Genomic DNA, 15,009 nt, shown 5'->3' on the forward strand with positions numbered 1-15,009 from the left:
TTGCTGTTGAGGCATAGGAGGCCTAGCTACTCCTTGCTGCTGGGGTGGCCTGAAAACCCATCTGCTAAAAGCCTCAAACATGACATCAGATTGATCCCTCGCCTTCAGATCTTTGCCAAATGTTACTCCTGGGTGGAGAAATTGGTTTCGTAGAGTAGTAGACAGTCACCGAGCCACTTGGGAGCAATATCACATCAGCCAATATCTCAATTTATCTCTGTCTGAAATGGTTAAGAACAAGCCGATGCTCATATCGGCTTCCTTCTTTTGGTCTGATGCCGTAAACGCCTTCTTGTTTGGTCATGGCCCAATGACCCCAACCTTGCTAGATGTCATGATGCTAACTGGTCTGAATATCACTGCCTCCGATAGAGCTTTCAATTTTCTGGACCCGGCCTCTTTTAAGATAAAGACTAGAGCCATTGGTGGCTGGAGCGGATATGTCACTGAGAACATGAAAACCGGCTCGGTGTCAGTCAAAGAACACACCGCTTTCCTCAACATGTGGTTGAAAAAATTCATCTTCTGTGGCAAAACAGTAGGCCCAACCAATAACACCCTGAAAATGGCTGAAACTTTGGCTAGTGGAAACCCGGTGCCCCTTGGCAAACACCTTCTAGGATCAGTCTACCACCTTCTCCACCAAGTATCGGCCAAATTAAGGGCCGATCAGCCAATCTCCAATCTGGGAGGTCCCTGGTGGTTTATCTAGCTATGGTTGAACATGTATATGCACAAAACCATGGGTATCAGGTTGTTAGAACTATCTTTCCCATCTGAAGAATTTGATGAAGAGGAAGATCCAATCACTCGCTGTTGCACTTTCTTCGGCGAAGCAGCTATTATGATTGCCAATGACTCCAATGTCTTTGGCAAAACTGATTTCTTCAAATGCTTCTACAATGGCTTCACCGAAGACTCTACCATCTGGTTTGCATACCATGATGATAACAAAGAGTACGAAAATCCTTTCAAGTTCAATCATGATTCTTGGAAAAATGACGAAGAAGCCACAAACATGATGAGAGAGGCCATATCTCCAAGAATTCTGCCTGCCAACTTCACCTCTGGCAAGAGTGCAATTGGCTATGAGTTCTGCTATCCATCAGTTGTAGCCAGGCAACTGGGATTCGTTCAAGTGCCGCCCCTTTTCTACTTCGCCGATAAAGTGCAGGCGAGAAACCCAATCGGCACTACTCTCACATATAATCGGTTGAAGAATTTGGAGCCTATCATCGACATGACACAGCTAGCCAATTGGCAAGTAGCGTCGCTTACCACCATCCCTTTCACACAATGGTGGTCAGAATGGCAAGAGCACCTCTTCGGCGGATCACTGAAGGTCTACTGCATTGCCTTAGATGAGAACTACCAAGGTGCTGATGATGAGGTAAACACAGAAAACTCCTCTTGTCGCATTCTCATATTATACTGTTTTTCTGTATCTTGATAAACCTCCTTATCAGGTTGATGGTACCCCACCCTCAATAGTCAGTAGAAGCGGACAGCCGATGAGATATACTCCACCAACTGACTATCCTCTAATCGGCTACAATGCACCAACCCTTGCTGATGTGGCTGTTGGCAAGAAGCGCAATATAACCAGTACTAAGAAAACAATCCAGAAGACTTCAGGCTCTTCCAGTCGAACCCCAACCATCGCATCGGCACCAAATGCCAATGTTCCAGTAGATGCTACTCCTCCTCGTTCAGAAGGTAATGAATAACTTTATTCGTTCTACTGATTGTAATTCATTTCTTACTGACCTCGTCATTCGGCATACTCAGACATAGCTGCCGAAGATACGGAAGAAGATGACATCTAGGAGATTGCCTCCCAAACATCTCCGATTTTCCAGGTATTCTTCTTACTTATTCATAATCTTCTGACAAACCCTTGGTACTTGCATTATCATATCAGATTCAGCATCTTCCTTCCAAGAGTGCCAGAACAACTGCTTCACCAATCCAAGTAACGCAACCATCTTTCTTTTTCTGATCAAATTATGCACCTAACATTGATCCCTCTTATTCAGCAAACACCAAGCATTGTGCAAGAGCCACCAATTATCCCTCAAGATGCCCTTCCTGACTCTGGTGTTTCAACATTACCACTCGCATCTTCTTCTGCACCAATCACTGATGAAGTTTCACGAATTCAGGTAAGATATCCCATAATTTTTAGAAATTCGGAAAGAAGTCATCTAACTAACATTTCCATCTTCCTGACTAGGCACAAGACAGTCTAGACAACAGTCTGTTCTCTTTTCAACTTGGGGCAGTCGGTGCAGAAGATGAGGTGACATCATCAGCAGAATCGGTTCCATTATCTAAAGAAACCAAGGCCAAACTCTAGGAAATTCTACAGTTGCTGAATCGAGATATTGGCCAATTGGTTCAAGATGCCGAGTCGATTCGTACCATTCTGAGGTCTCTGAAGGGTACTCTTCCTGAATCCCTTGAAGAAGCACTGCATCCCTCTACCAATATTGAGAGTCATCAGATCTCAGTCCTCAAAGCCCAGAAACATCTCTGATCGGCTTCACCAAGAGCAAACGATCAAACAAAGAGATGACCTGAAGAATCTCGTGGACACAACCCGAGGAAAAATTGCTTCTCTGACTCAGTCCAAGGCATCTATGGAGCAATCTAAAAGAGATCTAGAAGCCAAACGGGATCACCTCATCAAGGAACTGGAACATGTAACCAGGAAATTACTGATGTGGATAACAGATTATCCCAGATTCCAACGGCTCTTCAGCAACTCGAAGCAAAGAAACAAAAACAAGCTCATCAGACCTACCAACTCCACAAGAGCATCAAAACAGTACCAAGCTCTACCGAGACCGACATCCAAGAGATCCAGATTGCTGATGATATTCGCCTGCGTGCGATCTCTATAATCCAGAATGCCCTGGGACCCTCATGAACTGTCACTCATTCTTGTCGTGGTGGAAAACTTTAATCTGATGCATTGTAAATGACGCTTAATCTACAATCTCCGCTTCTGCCCAATACATCATTTTCTTTTTGGATTTTATTGCTCTAAGGTCGATACAAAAATCATATCGGCCATCCATAGCCAATGTTATCACAAAATCACTGGCTTTTCCTTATATTTTTTGTTCTAAAGGCGACACTTGTTATGTCGGCTATACTAGAACCTAGCCGATGTTTACACCATCAGCTTTTACAATGTCACCTAAGATTCATAATTGGCGACTTTTCAGAAACTCTGCTTCCCAAGCTTGGCCAGAAAAACACTTTACTCTTTCATAATTTTCTTCACAAGCCTCTATCGATGCAATACTAAATGATGAATCAGCGGCAACAACCTCAATAACATCACCGATCCACTGTATAAGGCATTGATGCATAGTAGATGGTATGCAGCAATTGGCATGAATCCAATCTCTTCCCAACAGCAAACTGTATGATCCCTTCCCATTGATAACAAAGAAAGTAGTAGGAAGAGTCTTACTGCCGATGGTTAAATCAACGCACAATGCTCCAACTGCCGAAGACACGACTCCTTCAAAATCTTTGAGCATCATATCTGTCTTGGTCAGATCTTCACTACCTTTTCCGAGCTTGCGTAATATAGCATAAGGCATTATATTTGCTGCTGCTCCTCCATCCACCAACATCTTCGTGACAGGTTTACCATCAACAAATCATTTCAAGAACAGAGCCTTAAGATGCTTGCGTTTTTCATCTTCTAGTTTCTCAAAAGTAGTTGGTATAGGTTCCAAATTTAACTGAGCCATAGCCTCTTCCAAGTCTTGGTCCTCACAATCATTATCTGGAGCCATGAACTCACTAGGTAGCATGAAGACCATATTAATAGGTGCGGGCATTGACCCTGATGGTCGCTCTTCATCAACCTTTGGCTTGACACGCCAAACTTTAGATTTGACTCCCCTCCTAAAAGCCTATCTTCTTTATTCTTCCTCCAGTGCCTCTGTCTGACGTAGCCTTTGAACTCACCTTTTCTGCGATCTGGTCAGGTTTCCCGGACACCATCGAGGCCGATCAATGTTATCATCCATAGGCACTCTTTCTGGATTGCTGTGGTGTGGGTATTCATCAGGAACTTGAGCAGCAGCAGCTTGTTCAACTTGCTCATCAGCAGAAATCCTTCCTCCTGCAAGATCACGTAGCATGGTCCTGCCCCCCAGCCGATCATGCACAGAAAACCTTGCCCCCCAGCCGATCATGTACAGAGACACATCTATCATCACCTCTCTCTCTAATGATCGGCCCCCGAGGCCTCTGGTCGAAATGTGGCTTCTTGTACGAACGGTCTTCATGATAGAAACCATTGCACTCTAGACAATTATCCACCGTCGGCAAAGTCAACCTTTCTTCCCAACAGTACACAAAGAAAGGACACTTCCAATGCCCTTCACGTTGTCATGCAGATTCTTCCTGGTATTGTCTTCTTTCTTGATCACACTAGAACTTGTTCAACAGCATCTGAGATGTGACATTCTTCTTAGGCACCGCTGATTCTTCTCTCTGTTGTGGCCCTTTGCCTTTAGCTTCGTCAGCCGCTATCTGTGCATTGGGATCAACAACACCAGTCTCCTTGGCCGATTGTGATGTAAGCATCTTTGTTTGTAAAGCATTACCCTTCTTTCCAACATCTACCATATTTGCTGGAAAGGAATGCCCATCAATCTTCATCGGCTTTTTGGGTGTCTCAAACTTGAGCCTACCCTGCTCTATAGCCGATTGTATCTGCTGACGAAACACCTTGCACTCATTGGTATTATGAAACGTTGCATTGTGCCACTTGCAGTACTTGGTATTCTTCAACTCCTGATCTGTTGGGATTTTATGGTATGGCTTCAGCTTGATCTGCCCCTCTGACAGCAACAGGTCGAAGATCTTGTCAGCCTTGGTAATATTGAACCCATACTTCTCAGGTTCTTTGTTGCCGAAAGGACATGAGATTGGCTTCTTATTATTCTGAACCCATTTAGCCGATCCCACCATCTGATCATCATCTGAGTTTGAAGTATCTGAGCAGTCAACAAAGTTGACTTTCTTCTGGTAGTTGTTTCTCTTCCGCTTATACGGTTTTGCCTCCCCTGTCATCCTGGTAGCCATCTGACTGATGCTGTAGAACTCCTGAGAAGCATACCTCTCTTTGATTTGTGACAGGAGTCCTTAGAAGGCAACCTCTGCTAGCTGTTGATCAGATATAACCAGACTAAAGCACCGGTTCTTGACATCTCTGAACCTCTGAATGAAGGCAGCGACCGATTCATCGTTTCTTTGCCTCAGGTTGGTCAAATCAGTCAGCTTCATCTCCTCTACACCAGAGTAGAAGAACTGGTGAAACCGCTTCTCCAGATCGGCCTAGTATATAATAGAATTGGCTGGCAACATAGTGAACCACGTAAAGGCCGATCCAGACAAAGACATAGAAAACAAACACACTTTTAATGCGTCTTGTTGAGCTGCTTCTCCACACTGTACAATAAATCTGTTGATATATTTCACGGTGGAGACTTCCCCCTATCCAGAAAACTTGGTGAAATCTGGAAGCTTGTACTTGTGGGGCAATGGCAGTTGATCATAAGCAGCTGGATATGGAGTTCTGTACATTAGATTCTGCTGCTTTGGCTTCAAACCAAACTGATCTCTCATCACCTCAGCAATCTCGGATGTCCAGTTGATCTGTTGGCCACCAGCTGATACTGCCTGTGGTGCTGGTGGAGTCAATGGCAAGGCTGCCAATGCTGGTTGGACATTTGGCGAGGTCATTGGCTGAGCAGCTGATGCAGTCTATGTAGCTTGTTGAGGGGGTTGATTGGATGGTGATTGGTACAACACCATCTCATTGCTATGATTGCCCTGTGTTGCCCTCTGACCAGGCTGATGCTGTGTAATATTAGGTACATTTGGCACGTCCACATGACGCAAGCCGCCGGTCGCAAGATCATGGAAAACCCAGGTGACTCCATTGGCGTGATGAAATCTATTAGCCAGGACTTCTGTAGGAGACTTGGGTTGCAGCATCATCGCCAGATACTATTGTTGAGATGTCACCCATGGAGCTGACACGTTGCTTGGGCTTGCTGGTGAAGGTACTGACGCAGGTGTAGCCGCCGGTTGTGATGCTGGTGCGGTATCTTGAGGCTAAGTCAGCTGTGAAGCTGACGCATTGACTTGCTGATTCATCGGCTGAGAAGCTGATGTACTTGGATGCTTTGATGGAGATGGGATCATGAATTCCGGAGGCATACCAAGTCCAGTAGTTGGATCCCAACCAGCTAGGTATACTGACATAAAGTTCCCCTATGCATATGTAGCCATCGGCGTAGAATTGGTGTACATAGGAGGAATCTGAGTTGACACCACAGTACTAATCGGCTGTGCATCTATGACACCCTCATCAGTCGGAGCCTGAGGATGGATCTGTGACGTTCCAGAAGCCAATCCAATAGGAGAGAAGACCATCTGACTACCCTGATAATAAGCTGGTCCCATAAAGCCAGGTGTCTCTCTATCTTGTAGCGTCTTGAGCACAACATTGTGGATGTGGTTGACCATGAGTGGAGCATGATTCACGAAAGCATGTCCAATCGCCTGATTCATGTGATGAATCATTCTGTCCTCCTTCTGTGACTCTTCATGTGATACAAAAGTGGGAAAATCGAATTTCTTGATTACCTCTCCACTTCTGTTGGTGCTGAAGGATAAAAGGCACCGTTGCTCAAAAGCATCTGTAATTGCTTTAAGTTCTGCCTTGTATTCTTCCTTCAACTTTTCCTTATCGATCGGGATCTGATTCTGTTCAGACACCTCTGCCTTCTCTGACATCTTGATGTTTCTTGTCCCACCGGGCGTGCCAAAAGATGTGTTGACGCGAGATGATCACACACCAAGCCCAGGAGCCCCATACGCCAAGCCCGGACTGCACTGATTTGAACCAAGGCATGCTAGTCAATTCGACCTATAAATTTACAAGGTAACAGCAAACCGTCAAATTCAAGAGTGTATCAGCCGGATTTCCGAATCACTCTTACGCGGGGTATTGGCAAAGCCCAGCCGATTTAGAAGGCGACAAAAGATCGTGTAAGATGAGTGTGTAATAAAATCAATCTATTACGATCGGCAATAAGCTGCCGATGCCGATGAGCAACCGGGACGGCTAGATCTAAAGCCGACGCATGCCGAGTAACAATGTACAAACACATGAATGTATGGATCTGGACAAAGCTAAGTTTATGATTCAATCTAATCGGCTTTACAAGGTTTATCGTGATAAACAAGGAGCTTACAGCTGATTAAACAGATCACTAAGCCGGGTAGTTTGTGAATTAATCTAAACGAGAAAACAGTGATGCGCCCAGAGATCAAAGCTTAGATAAATTCGGTAAATTTTGAGTAGATCTGAACGAAGTAACAGCGATGCGCCCGGAAGCTAAAGCTCAGATTTACTCGGTAAACGAAAACTTACCAGCAAACCAAGTCGCTCGAATGTGAGACGTCCTTGATTGGCTTGAAAGAGCTCGCGAAAAGAAAAGAGATGGCGAAGTCGCCGATAAGAAAGTAAATTGCGAATAGTAAAGTTTGTTTGTTTGGATGTGTATCAATCTTTACAATAGTCCGGGGGTCTATATTTATACCCCACGCTAACACAGTCCTAGCCGATTACGGCAAAGTATTGATTCTATCTAAAGAAACTTATTCTAATAAACAAAAAATACCACCTTCCAAACCGAGACCATCCCGTATCAAAACTTGCTTAGAAAATGCTGAGACGTCTGATCGGCATCAAACTGTGCACGATCCTCTCCTTCCGTGTACCATCATTTTTTCCAACCAGGCATTTCACTATTTTACCAATCCTTTGACACGCGCTAAAAAAACAGTGGCAACACTTCTAAGAAAAGTCAATCCTAAAAGCTACAACGATCTAGAAATCGTCGAGGTTGCCAACTGAAGATTCACTGCCAAAGGAAAGGTCATTGCTATGAGCTTTGGGCTCTGAATCTTCATGCTCAGAGTCAAGATCAGAAACTCCTCTGATTTCTTCTGGATCTTCTTCATTTCCAACAGGCTGTTTCGGGACATCGGGTGGCATCGGGTGTTCTTGGAGGTACTCGATATAGGCATAAGCATCCTCAAGCTCCGAAGTGAGGTCCTGAGCTTGTTCCTGAAGGAACTCTGTCACTGTGTTGCATTGATTGAGAATAGTATCACTCTCGACGATTTGGTCCTCTCGGTGGCCTATCGTCTCCTCACGTTGAGCTATCACCTCGTCTCGGGTGGTAACTGCTGCTTGAAGCTCTTCCGCCTGAGTGATCTGCCTATCCAACTTGCTATGAACCCGGAGATTCTGGGTTAGGAAACTGGAAGTTCCGGGTTTGGAAACCAGAAGTTCCGGTTTTGCTCTGTTTCACCTACTCCGGCGCCCATACCGGTGACTGTGCCGCTGGCGACGCCATGCGTCGGCCGTCGCGGCGAACTTCGCCCTCCGTGCGTGTTGCCTCTATCCTTCTCGAGCACGGGAAGCTTCTCCTCCCTTCTATCCCTTTCTCCTTCCTCACACTCACGCCGAGCCCGACGCGAGCAGAGCTCGTCGCAGGCACCCCTCCGGCCAAACCCTACCGCCCCGCTTTGTTTCTTCGCGCCCCAAGCCACGCAGCGTCACCCCGCACCTCCTCCGCCCCATCCTGAGCTCGGCCGAGCCCTATCCCGGCCGAATCGGCCCCTCCTCCGTCGACCCGCCATTGCCGTCCCCGTCGAAGCTCCGCCCCTCACGCCGACGACCCCTCTCCGGCCGTCCTCCGCTTGATTCGAGCCTGTGGTGAGCTTTTCCACGAGCCCCTCATCCTCCCCGACCCTTTTCCCCTTCGATCCGGGCGCTGTCGGCGTCGGAACGCCGCCGCGCCGCCGTGGCTGCCGAGCTGTCCCACCGGCGCATGCCGCAGGCTGCTCCTGCGCAGGCTTGGCCGCCACCGCCGCAAGCCCCGGGGCCGCAGGGCTCCCTGGCCGCGGGACTGCCCCGCCCGCAGCTGGCCGGCCACGCCGCCGGCGGGGAACGCAGAGCGCCGCCGCCCCTGCCCTTGCGCGCCATGCGCCGGCCATGGCCTTGGTCTGGCTGTCCCCAGTTTTTGCCCCAAAACCGGAACTTCTGGTTTTGGAACCCGGAGGTTCCGGTTTCTAGTTAAATTCCAGTTTTAGTTTTGTGTACTGATCTTGTAAAAATGTGTAGTAAATAGTAGAAAAATGTGAAAAATGCAAACTAAATTTTATTAGGTTTCTAAAATCAAGATCTTCAGAGGAAAAATAGTCATGTGTGTGAAATGCAATTTTGCCCCTGCTAAAGTTTTAGTTTGTCCTTAAGCTAGTTTATTTTGTGTCTATTTTTCTGTTGGTCTAAAAATCATGAAATTTTTGTGGTAGACTACTCCTTGCATGTGTAGTTCACTGAAAAATTTTCATGAGCATAGCCTATGTACAATTTTGTAGATCTAATATTGCTTGATTTCATTCTAAGGCTAAATAAATGTTTTCGGTCATCAATAAATGTTGGTAAATTTTTGTTGCCTGTTCTTTCAATATCTTGGCTTACTGGTAACTTTTGGGTTGCTCGATTAAGTCTGTAAGCTAGGTTTTGCTTTTATTTCGTTCCTAGCTGCATCTTTTCTTTTTGTGGTTAAGTGAATCCTTTTATGCGTTGGAGCTTTCAGTATTTTGTGATCAGTAGTAATTGATGCTAGTCATGTCTTCCTTTTTAATTACCTCGCATTGCATCGTGAGTACCTTGTAGCTTTTTCTTGCATTGTTTTAATTGTTGCATGGTATCTTTCTTTACATATAGACGTCACGAGGGAAGCCGTCTACGAGTTGGTCGCTGAACCGATCCAGGAGCCGCAAGCCGGGGAACCACAAACCGACGAAGCAGCCGAGCAAGCTACGGAGGATATTGTTAACCCCGCTGACCTGCAAGGCATGCCCCGGAGCATAACCCCTACTTTAAAACTTATGCAATGTATTATTTAAGTACTTGTGCATTAAGTTCTAGGAGTTACTTGGAACCTTAAATGCATTATCTTTAGGAGACCCCGGGCTTTTACTAGCATGATAGGTCGATAGCACTGCCATGCTTAAGTAAGATATGGTAGAAGACGGGTGATTTCCTATCACCCGCGAGATATAGGTTTGGTACATTAGTATGAAAGTAAGAAATATTGCTATGAGAATGGAAATGGAGACCGGGCGGAGGGAAAGTTGGACATAACTATGGAATAAAGGAAAGTTGAGTCTCCGCCAGTGTCGATTGAGGACCGTACCGTTGCTGGCCGTGCTGACCAAGATTGAACATTACTAACCACATGCCGGAAGTAGGAGGTAGTCAAAAATGGTAAGCTAATTACCTAAATTGCGTCGAAATCTGATTCTCGACCAGTGGTGCTGGGCAAGGGTTGACGGATGGTGAAGTCGTCCACGGGTTCACCGGGTGTTCGCACGTGCGGGGCTCATCATCCGGCTGTTTGCGGGCTTGACTCAGGCTTCGGGGTAATTATGGGAACAGTTGCTCGGTGTGACTCACCAGGGTCGCACTTGGCGTGTGAGTTAGGTCCACCTTGAAAGGTTAAATCGGATCGATAAGCCGTGACTCGCGGTTATGAGAACCTTGGTCACTTCGTTGCATCATAGTAAAGAAGTGGAATGAGACTAGAGTGGAAATGTTGAGTTGTATGTTAGCAAAGATTAATATGATCAACCATGTATGCTATCGAGAAATAGGCGAACATAGTTTATAGCTGTCAACTCAATTGGAGCTAAAATATTGAAAGTAAGGATCCAGTATCAGTAGCTTTTCCGCAAAACAACTCCAGAGCCAAAAAGCCTTGCATGTCTAGATAATGGGCTAAGTATACCCATAAACGGGTAAGTCTTGCTGAGTATTAGAGTACTCAGGATTTGGTTGTACCCCCTTCTGAGCAGGCTGTGTTCCAGAAGACTTCGAGGAGATCTGCGCGTCTTGGGTGGGTCAGCCTCTTCCTCCGGGTTGGACTATTGAGTGGGTTCCGTCTTCTACATGAAGTACGGGCAGATTGGCCTCACATCAGTGGGCAAGATGTGAAGCTCATCTTTTGTCGGCGATGATAGTTATCGTATTGTATTTTGGGTCTCTGTTTTAAACTCTATTTTACTTCCGCTGTGTTGAACTCCGAGATTTGGATTGTAAACCCTGGATTGTAAAACTTTGTTGTAAATTATTTCTGAAGCTTGTGTTAAACTCTGTTTGTAAATTAACTTGAACTCTGCTTTTGCTTATAATCACCTGTGCTCGTCTTTTGTCGAGAGTTCTCGTGTAATCGATCCTGGTTACAGCAGGCAGTCTGGGTGTACTGGTTGAGTGCAGAAGCTGTGGTTTAAGCTCAAGTTGTTAATTATTGCACTTGATCAGTATTATTTGGACTGTTCTGTGACAGTGGTGCATCTTCTTCTTCACTTTCAGATTCCCATTCACCAAGCTCATTCACAACCATGGTCCTTCGATTTGGACATTGAGCAGCAACATGCCCATGATCTTGACACTTGTGACAAACAATGCTTCAGCTATGTGAAGATGATGCAGCAGCCGATGCAACAGAAGGGACTGCTGTACTTGTAGTAGGATGTCATTTTTCTTGCTGAATTGCAGGTGAAGAAGCAATAGAAACCGCCGTCTTTGCGGCGGTGGGGCGATCCGGTGCAGCGGCCAGTAGGGCCAGGCGGAGCTGGGGGAGCGGCGGCATGGCACGGGGCGGGCGCGGCGCACGCGCGGCGGCCGGGCAGGGGCACGCGCGGCGCGACGGGCGGGCTCTGCGGCGCGACGGGCGGGCTCTGCGCCGCGGCAGTAGCAATGGCAGCAGCAGCGCAAGCGTGTGGTGCAGGCAGGCTCGGCCGGCACGGCCATGGCGGCACCTGCGCGCGAGAGAGGCGATGGAGGGGGAGAGAGGTGCAGTGGTGAGCGGCAGCGTGAGACGCGCGGCGCGCGCAGCGCTCTGGCGGTGCCGTGGCCAAATTGGTCACGGTAACCAAGCACAGGAGCAAAATATCGAGTCCCTGCACAGGGGCAAAATATCGGGGAGTTACATCAGTCAAGTTCAGTGTTCGCCAAGTCTACGCTGGGCCGGGGTCGTCCCAGCAACTAAATATCGTGTGCTAGCATATATGGGATGAGATTCACGGAATGATCATGCTGTGTCGTCGTTTACCACGCCACACTGCCTCCACAGAACATCCCATGCCGTCGTCTCGCCGTGGCCTCCTCCTCCTCCTCCTTGCCATGGTGGCGAGCCTCTCCACCGTCGTAATAAGATCCAGGGACAGCCCGTTCACGACCATGGAGGCATACCCGCCGCCGATTGTAGCGCTAGCTGCTCTCGTCGGAGAACGGCTGACGGCTCCACGAGCATGGTTGCTGCTCCTCCTCCCTGTCCCCATCTTGGTCGCACGCTACTCGTTCGGTGCCAAGAGGGCCAGGAAGATGAGGCCGCAGCAAGCAGACGACCGCCTACCGCCATCGCCTCCGGCGCTGCCCGTCCTCGGGCACCTCCACCTCGTGGGCTCACTCCCGCACGTCTCCCTCCGTAACCTCGCCAGGAAGCACGGCCACGACCTCATGCTGCTCCGCCTCGGCGCCATGCCGGTCGTCATCGTGTCGTCGCCGGCCGCCGCGCAGGCGGTGCTGCGCACGCACGACCACGTGTTCGCGTCCCGGCCGCACTCCCTGGTCGCCGAGATCGTCCTCTACGGCCCGTCCGACGTCGGCTTCGCGCCACACGGCGAGTACTGGCGCCAGGCGAGGAAGCTCGTCACCACGCACCTGCTCACCGTCAAGAAGGTGCAATCGCTACGCCACGCTCGCGAGGAAGAAGTAAGGGACACCTTCGAAAAGTTAGGAACTCTTATTAGTTTGACGCTGTAGATATGTGACCGGTGCTTGGGTAGGTGAGCACGGTGATGGCCAAGATCGGCGAGGCGGCCGGCGCCGGCGCCGTGGTCGACGTGGGCGATCTGCTCGGCTCGTTCACGAACGACCTGGCCTGCCGCGGCGTTATGGGAAAGACATCATCCCGGAACGAGGGCCTGAGGAAGCTGTTCCGGCAGCTCGTCGTCGACACGTCCCCGCTTCTGGGAGGCTTCCACGTCGAGGAGTTCTTCCCGTTCCTCGCTCGTTTCGGCGTGCTCAGTAGGGTGGTTCGCGCCAAGTCGGAGAGATTGAGGAGGAGGTGGGACGAGCTGCTGGACAGGCTGATCGATAACCATGAGAGCAAGCATGAGGCTATGGCGGCGGCGAGTGATCCGAAGGAAGAGGATGACGACTTCATACATGTCTTGCTCTCTGTTCGGCAGGAGTATGGCCTTACCAGAGAGCACACGAAAGCTATCCTGCTTGTAAGTTTACATTCACCCCGTGATTAAAACCGCAAGATGTAGATACTATTACTAAGAACAAGCACGTTAATTCTGTTTAGTTCAGGCCTGAAACCTGATTGCAAAAGAGTTTTAATTATTTGGACTTATGGCCTGCAGGACGTGTTCTTCGGGGGAATAGACACAGCAGCTACGGTACTTGAGAACACCGTCATTGAGCTCATGAAGGAGCCACGCGTAATGAAGAAACTCCAGGCCGAGGTGAGGAGCATCGTGCCCAAGGGTCAAGAAATCGTCAGCGAGGCCGACCTGAACGGCATGGCCTACCTGAGAGCCGTCATAAAGGAGTCGCTCCGGCTGCGCAACGTGACGCCGCTCCTCGCGCCGCACTTCTCCATGGCAAGCTGCAGTGTCGACGGTGTGGTGGTCCCCGCAGGGGTGCGCGTTCTGATCAACGTCTGGGCCATCGGCAGGGACCCGCGCTTCTGGGAGGACGCGGAGGAGTTCGTCCCCGAGAGGTTCCTCAACGGTGGCAGCGCGGCGGATGTCGGCTTCAAGGGGAACGACTTCCAGTTCCTGCCGTTCAGCGCCGGGCGCAGGCAGTGCCCCGGGATGAACTTCGGGATAGCCGCCATGGAGGTCATGCTGGCGAACCTCGTGCACCGCTTTGACTGGGAGATGCCGGCGGGGAAGGAGACGCGCGACATTGACATGTCCGAGGAGTTCGGGCTTGTGATGCACCGGAAGGAGAAGCTCCTCTTGGTTCCCAAACTACGTGTGTAGCGCCATAAGTTCATATGCTGCATCAAAGTGTTCCAGCACATATTTCGTACTTGCATGAAGAATAATGCCGCATTGCTGGTACAACATGATGAGTATTTGTGTCGATGTAATATTCAATAATCTATAGTGTTGGATCCGAACCAGCGAACTCCAAGCCGGATGAGTAATACGGAGTGTAGAAAAAGTATATTATATTGTCCAGAAAAATCGTATAACGAAAAAGAAGTGGATAGGACCGATCTCGCTGGCTAGACATGTCTCCGGCCGATCTTTTCATAGGCTACCACTTGATTCTAGTAGATAGGACCAACTGTACTTTCACAGCAAGGTCAGCATTTAGTCTGCAGAATGAGCTGGACCCGGCTGCATGGAGAGGCTGTCACTACTGCAAAATGAGTCTTTAGAGACGGGTAAAAAACTATCTTTAAGAACGGGTACTGCACCCGTTTCTGCTCTCCGCAGCTAGAAATAGTTGTTTGCAGGGCGGATGTTATACCCGCCCCTAAAAACTCATTTCTAGGGGCGGGTTATGCCTTCACCCGTCCCTAGAAATCTAGGGACGAGTCACCCCATCACCCGCGCCTAGTAATTGATTAAAAAATAAAAAATCCAGCTGCAGCAACCGCGCGTCGCGGCATGCGCGCCGCCGCGCCCAGCCGCACGCGCTGCGCGCCGCCGGCTGCCACGTCCCGCCCGACCTCCGGCCGCCGCGTCCCACAGTCGTGCGCCGGCGCATCCAGCCACGGGCCGCCCGCGCCGCCATGTCTCTCCGCCGCCGCACGCGCCGCCGGCCACCGCGTCCAGCCGCACGCCGCCATGTCCCGCCCTCGCCGC

The 15,009-nt window shown here is 49.1% G+C and overlaps 1 protein-coding gene across 1 annotated transcript; it reads left to right on the plus strand.

The window, feature by feature from the left end:
• The first annotated feature begins 12,180 nt into the window (after positions 1-12,180).
• Positions 12,181-14,329, plus strand: LOC120679649 (indole-2-monooxygenase-like). Its single transcript, XM_039961290.1, has 3 exons — positions 12,181-12,892; positions 12,967-13,413; positions 13,552-14,329. Exons 1-3 carry the CDS (start codon positions 12,206-12,208, stop codon positions 14,173-14,175), a joined length of 1,758 nt encoding a protein of 585 aa, XP_039817224.1. The 5' UTR covers positions 12,181-12,205; the 3' UTR covers positions 14,176-14,329.
• The last annotated feature ends 680 nt before the right edge of the window (positions 14,330-15,009 follow it).

This window comes from Panicum virgatum, chromosome 6N (assembly GCF_016808335.1).
Source record: "Panicum virgatum strain AP13 chromosome 6N, P.virgatum_v5, whole genome shotgun sequence".
NCBI classification, from domain to species: domain Eukaryota; kingdom Viridiplantae; phylum Streptophyta; class Magnoliopsida; order Poales; family Poaceae; genus Panicum; species Panicum virgatum.

What these genes read in the sequence shown, in the direction of transcription:
- LOC120679649 (XM_039961290.1), top strand. Translation starts at nt 12,206, where the DNA reads ATGATCATGCTGTGTCGTCGTTTACCACGCCACACTGCCTCCACAGAA. An exon ending in GCCACGCTCGCGAGGAAGAA is followed by an intron (nt 12,893 to 12,966) that starts GTAAGGGACACC and finishes GTGCTTGGGTAG; the next exon opens with GTGAGCACGGTGATGGCCAA. An exon ending in ACACGAAAGCTATCCTGCTT is followed by an intron (nt 13,414 to 13,551) that starts GTAAGTTTACAT and finishes TATGGCCTGCAG; the next exon opens with GACGTGTTCTTCGGGGGAAT.